Source organism: Phoxinus phoxinus (genome assembly GCF_949152265.1).
Source record: "Phoxinus phoxinus genome assembly, chromosome: 9".
NCBI classification, from domain to species: Eukaryota; Metazoa; Chordata; class Actinopteri; order Cypriniformes; family Leuciscidae; genus Phoxinus; species Phoxinus phoxinus.
Genome location: NC_136884.1, coordinates 19,140,524 through 19,146,946, shown reverse-complemented (window position 1 = coordinate 19,146,946; position 6,423 = coordinate 19,140,524). Strand labels below are relative to the sequence as shown.

Sequence of the window (6,423 nt, the reverse complement as noted above, 5' to 3'; positions counted from 1 at the left end):
GACCTCTGCACAGTCTATAGCCTCTACTCCTCCCTCAGGCCCCCCTGCAGCTGCTGTCCAGTCGGGACTCCTTGCAGCCTCTACTCCTCCCACAGCACTTCCTGCAGCCTCTGCTGGGTACCCCTCAACTCAGTTGGAGGAGAAGCATGCTGTTCCACCACTGCCAAGCTATGAGCAGGATGTAAGCCAATGGCACTGCTCTCACCAGCAGAGAATCTGGATGAAAACAGAAATGGAAGCCTTGGGACTGTGGCCAGGCTCTAGACTGGTGAGACATCCAATGAACATGATCTCCTTGTGGCGTTACCCACCTCAGCCTGAGCTTATTGATGCTGTCTATAAGCTACCATCGGCAAAATACTTTCAACTTCATCCATTCTTCATTTGGAAACCAGAGCACACCATTATGGAAAGAGTCCGCAACAACTACACTCTGCCATGTCTGAACGGCTGTCCGAATCCTTACGTTGTCTCATCAGGAGTTGGACGACCCCGTGTCATTATTGGTACAAGCAGCCAATACTACATACTGGCCTCTCGGCTCAGCTGTAAAGTCTGTAAAAAGTACTGGTTTGCAGACAAACCCCAATGGATGGACATGCTGCCAAGTCGGTTCCGCAACATTTTTCCAGCTTTTCTGACGCACAAGAAGGCCATATGTAAGACGGTGATGGATGAGTTGCGGCGCACAGCAAAGTCTCCCAATGATATGGCCAATCAGTTGAATGAAGCTCTCCACCTCAGGTATGAGCGTGCACACCTGGCTTACCTGTCCACTGTTAAGAATGTGCTGGATGGAGACAGTGGACTTTATGGTCAGCAGACTATCACAGGGGCACTAAGAGCAACAAATACTCCTGCTCCATTTGGTGGGTATGGTGATGTGGCCGGCTGGTCCGGAGTAACAGTCTCACCCCACTACTTGGTTGACTGCCTCATTCAGGAGTACCATAGGCAGGAGAGCACACTCAATCTGCTCCTTCAAGGCACGTTTGGACAAGTATTAAGGGCTGACCATACCCGCAAGGTGGCCCGGAAGGTTGTGCTTGCATCGGGTACTATGTCATCATACGCTGTGATGAATGAAAACTGGATGATCTTGTCCTGGGTGATGCTGCAGTCTGAAAGTGATAAATCCCTGCAGCCAATGTATGAGGGGCTGTCCCGTCGTTACATTTTTGCAGGACTGCCAAAAGCCAACTACCAGTGGGTTGACAGGTAAGAACCAGCCATCACATTTTCCTTCCCACCTATATTATATTTGTAAAGGAAACAAAATATAGTATAGCAAATACATGTATCCTATTTATTTGAATGTTTACAATTTTAAATATACTTCTCTTTGTGTGTGGAACAGAGATTGCTGTGCTGCCTTCAGGATCCCAAACCCTGATCCCCAGGAGCACCTCCTCTGGGATTCTTGGAAGACCACTGAGGCTATAGTGACTGCAGCAACCTCTGGACATCTCATCAACACCTGTGCCTCCCGCAAAGAATATAATAGCGGCATCAACATCAAGCTGGACTTGTTCCACTGCATGCGGCGGTTCTCCAGAGAGTGTACTTCAGAGCACCATCCACTGCACAGTGCTTTCTGCAAGTTTCTGTCAGCAGCTTTTAGTGTTGTGGACCAGACGGACCTACAGAGACTGAAGCAGGCTTATGTCTTCTGTGGGATAGTGCCTGCAAATCCAACAAAGAAGCACATCAGGGAGCACTGCCGCAATAGGGTCCCACACCCCAAAGAGCTGCTGGAGAGAGTAGAGAGTGTTCTCCAAAGATTCTTTTTAGAATGCGATCCTGATGGTGGGCCACTGTTCAAACCATCGATGTTGAAGGTGTGGAGGATTCAGCGAGTCCATATCCTCAGAGGCTGCCTGAGTGACCCAGAGATTGAAGAGGGGATCCTCTATAGGCATGGTGGAACGGTCCAGCTGAACCATGTGAAGGGGGAGGCGGCAGCTGTACCCGTGTGGATCCCTGTGAGAGGCACCTCTCAGCAGGAGGGGTTCCATTTCCATCAGGCGAGATGGGTCACAGGCACTCAGGTATCCACAGAACTTTTCCAGGCGCAGGGCATGATTGGAGTGGCTCGCTGGAATTTTCAGCGCCTTGTGGACCTGAAGCAGCCTGGAGTGAAGCTGCCTGCAGTTTTTGATCCTGTGCTGATCATGGAACTGAACAAGCTCTCAGACGTGGTGACAGGACAGGCCAAGTACCCTGCCTTACTTGTCTCACAGACAGACACCAGAGAAAGGTTTGGACTGCAGTATGTGGAGCCTGGTTGTCGTCCTGTCCCCCTGGACTGGGACAAGCACAAGTCCCAGAAGTTACCTGTTGCAGGGGAGAGAGAGCATCAGTCCTCACAGCCGTCTGCTCTCAGTGAGATATTCCCACCTGATGACACACCTGAGGAGGTGAGGGAGGAACACTTTGCTCAGGTAAACTTGACTGTTTACAAATATCCCCACTCACTAAAATACAAAATTTAACTATGTAATCACTGATTGTAACCCAAATTAATTACCATATGCTCCAGGATGACATCTTTGGTGTGGCTTCTCCTGGCTCACAAATAATGATCCAGCCTACACAGCCCACCGATGTAAAAGGTGATTCAGCTCACATCTTCATCCCTTAATTATTCCTTATTTATATGAATACTACAGATATTTCAGAGATAAAAGTGAAAATGATTTATTTTTTCTGTTCCTTTTCCTCTCTTTTAGATGAGATGACACCACCACTGCCCTTTGCTCCTTCTCCACGAGCTGCTCGCACAGGTTCCATCAAGGCAGGCGGTCTACTTTTTGTCCTGGACCATTTTCGGTGGACACAGCCCATGAGGGATTCCATTGATGGCCTTCTGGCAAAGTACCATGGGCAGAAAGACCTTCTCACCCAGGTAGATGCGGAGTATGCTGCCCTTGTGCAGGCTGCCTCCAGGGATCCCAATAGCCTCTTACACCCCACCACGAAACAGCATATCTCACGTTATGTGAAACACCTGGCCAAGATGACGAACACAAATTCATCCCTGAATACCAGTCCGGAGAAACTACTGGAGACCCAGCAGCTATGGCATCACCTCACAAAAGGTAGTGAAACTGTAAGTGTTCCAGTGGTAACCCTCCCACCTGCCCCAGTGAACCCACCCAGAAATAATCCCAAGGAGTCCTTGCTAACTAAGGGTGAGATTGAACAGATGGTGAAAGAGATTGTGGAGAAGCAGCAGCAGCAACAACAGCAACAGCAGCCTGTTACAAAGAGGACACGGAACTGTCTAGCTTGTGGCCAGCCAAAGTCACGTTACCTTGGTGATGGCTCCTCCATTCATTTCTTTTATCAGTCTGGGAGCGTGAAGTACTTCTACTGCTCTACAAAGGTATACCAGATGTATGCAGCGGAAGGCCTCACCAATCCTCGAATGCCGTTTGCTGACTTTGCTGAAACACCTTTTTTTAATCGAGAGCTACAGGCCGCAAAGCAGCGCTCTGCAGAGGCAAGACAGGTAATGGAGGAGCGGGGAAAGAGAAAGGCCATGGAGCAGCATCCCACTGGTCGCCTCTGTAGGTTTTGCCACAAGCCCCTCAAACAAGGCCCAGAGAGTCCACACACACATACTGGGTTCCCTGGTGTGGCAGGAAAGTATGTATATTGTCCTTCCAAAGTGTTTTCCCTATATCGGACAGAGGGGATGACTCACGAGATGACTTGGGGAGAGTTCTGTCAGTCTTCCTTTTATGAGGCAGAAAGGAAGAGATGGGTAGCAGAAAAGGGAAAGTGACTGCCCTCATGTTTCCTGTTTTTTAATGTATATATTGTAATTATTGTATCATAAAAAAATATAACTCTGTATCTTGTTTGTTATGGATATCTGTTACATGCTGAAACCACTGTGGTTTGTTCTTGCCTTATTTGTCTTTCTGGTTTTTGTTTTGTTTTTTACTTTAGAATGCCATGTTGGGCCATGCATGATTGTAAAATGTAAAAAAGTCTGCTTAACTTTTACTGTTATATATGCATAATTTATCAGTTAAAATGTTTTTACAATTTGTTAAAAAAAACTCTGATTGTTTAGATGATGGAAAGCACTACTTTTAATCTTTTGTAATTGTAAATACTTTGCATTTCACCTGTAAGAATTTTTTTGTATATAATATTTCTTAAGCATGTTGTAATATTGTTCTTACTTTATATTAGTTTATTACTTTTGACACAATCATATTTATAATTGTACTGTATACATGCACATGGGCAGTTGGATAATCTTTGAAATCTTTGAAAAAGTACTAGCCTGTTTCAGCCTGTTTCTTTTTTATTCTTCCATAGACCTTTGTTCAGTAGGTGTTTTTAAACTGTCACTTGATTTCATAGATTGATTATTTATTTTGGTCATGTTGAGATATTCCCATTTTTTTACATTTGTTCATTCAATCTAATTGCCTTGGTTCACATTATTGTGTACTTAACATGTACTGTACATAGTGTTGTAAATGAGTTTTAAAATTAAAAAGGTATTATTTTATAATTGTATATTTTATAAAGGTATACTTTTATTCTTTTGAATGTTTATTTTTTATTAAAACGTAATTTTACTGAAAATATCCCGAAAATCCTTGACTCTTATTTTGGACAAGCACAATAAGTTACAGTATATATCACATTGCACCAATTAATTTATCAGTAAAATAAGGACTGTTATTTTGGACAAGCACACTAAGTTATATATCACATACCAACAATTAATTTTTTCAGTAAAATAAGTATCCTTCAGAAACAAGTTTCATATTAGAAAACAAAAGTAAACATATACATATATGAATATTAGTGAATGTGTCAAAAGGTATAAATAACATCACCTCAGCTGGGATTCGAACCGAGATTTCGGTGGGGAATAATATTGATAAAACCTGGGACACGCCCTTAAATTTTTCTCACTACTGATTGGCTAGTCACCGATCTACAGGTATACATGCCTGGCTTCCGCGTGGAAGGCAGCTATGCTCACCACTATACCACCAACGCAGGGGTTTGTATGTAGGCTGGATGCAGGCTGGATGCAGGCTGGATACCGCCATGCGGTCAGCAAGAATGCTTGCAACACATTAGCAGCTACCAGGTGTAGAGGAACTGAAACTCTCTTCGTTTGGACCCGGCATTGAAAAAAAACGCATTAACTTATTGTCCTGACCTAGCAGGGTCTTTATTAAAAAACAAGCTATCTAATTAAATAAAGTAACACGTTTTATACAGACATTTCATATTTAAATGCTATTAGATGGGTTTTTTTTTTTTACTTCACTGGCTTCTGTGAAGCGATGACATAAAATGACGCATGAGGCCGTTCCTGGAAATGGGAAGGCTGTTTGAAGCGAGCTGCAGTCGCGCTGATCGGGAGAGGCTACCTGTCTCTGCAGCTCCTCGTTAGTATAGTGGACAGTATCTCCGCCTGTCACGCGGAAAACCGGGGTTCGATTCCCCGACGGGGAGACCTAGTCCTTTACTGCTGCCCAAAGACCCATACAAATGTTTTGCTCCAGCCACGAGTTACAGAAGGAGTTGGCCAGGGGCCCCGGACGACTGCTTGAGCAAAAGGCAATGCGTTGGCCGGGAATCGAACCCGGGTCAACTGCTTGGAAGGCAGCTATGCTCACCACTATACCACCAACGCAGGGGTTTGTATGTAGGCTGGATGCAGGCTGGATACCGCCATGCGGTCAGCAAGAATGCTTGCAACACATTAGCAGCTACCAGGTGTAGAGGAACTGAAACTCTCTTCGTTTGGACCCGGCATTGAAAAAAAACGCATTAACTTATTGTCCTGACCTAGCAGGGTCTTTATTAAAAAACAAGCTATCTAATTAAATAAAGTAACACGTTTTATACAGACATTTCATATTTAAATGCTATTAGATGGGGGTTTTTTTTACTTCACTGGCTTCTGTGAAGCGATGACATAAAATGACGCATGAGGCCGTTCCTGGAAATGGGAAGGCTGTTTGAAGCGAGCTGCAGTCGCGCTGATCGGGAGAGGCTACCTGTCTCTGCAGCTCCTCGTTAGTATAGTGGACAGTATGTCCACCTGTCACGCGGAAGACCGGGGTTCGATTCCCTGACGGGGAGACCTAGTCCTTTACTGCTGCCCAAAGACCCATACAAATGTTTTGCTCCAGCCACGAGTTACAGAAGGAGTTGGCCAGGGGCCCCGGACGACTGCTTGAGCAAAAGGCAATGCGTTGGCCGGGAATCGAACCCGGGTCAACTGCTTGGAAGGCAGCTATGCTCACCACTATACCACCAACGCAGGGCTTTGTATGTAGGCTGGATACCGCCATGCGGTCAGCAAGAATGCTTGCAACACATTAGCAGCTACCAGGTGTAGAGGAACTGAAACTCTCTTCGTTTGGACCCGGCATTGAA

General features: G+C 45.4%; 1 protein-coding gene across 1 annotated transcript; it reads left to right on the top strand.

The window, feature by feature from the left end:
* Window positions 1-286: 286 nt before the first annotated feature.
* LOC307004061 (uncharacterized protein) lies at window positions 287-3,787 on the top strand (the record flags this gene model as incomplete). Its single annotated transcript, XM_079623003.1, has 4 exons — window positions 287-1,218; window positions 1,358-2,441; window positions 2,540-2,612; window positions 2,730-3,787. 4 exons carry the CDS (start codon window positions 287-289, stop codon window positions 3,785-3,787), a joined length of 3,147 nt encoding a protein of 1,048 aa, XP_079479129.1.
* Window positions 3,788-6,423: the final 2,636 nt, after the last annotated feature.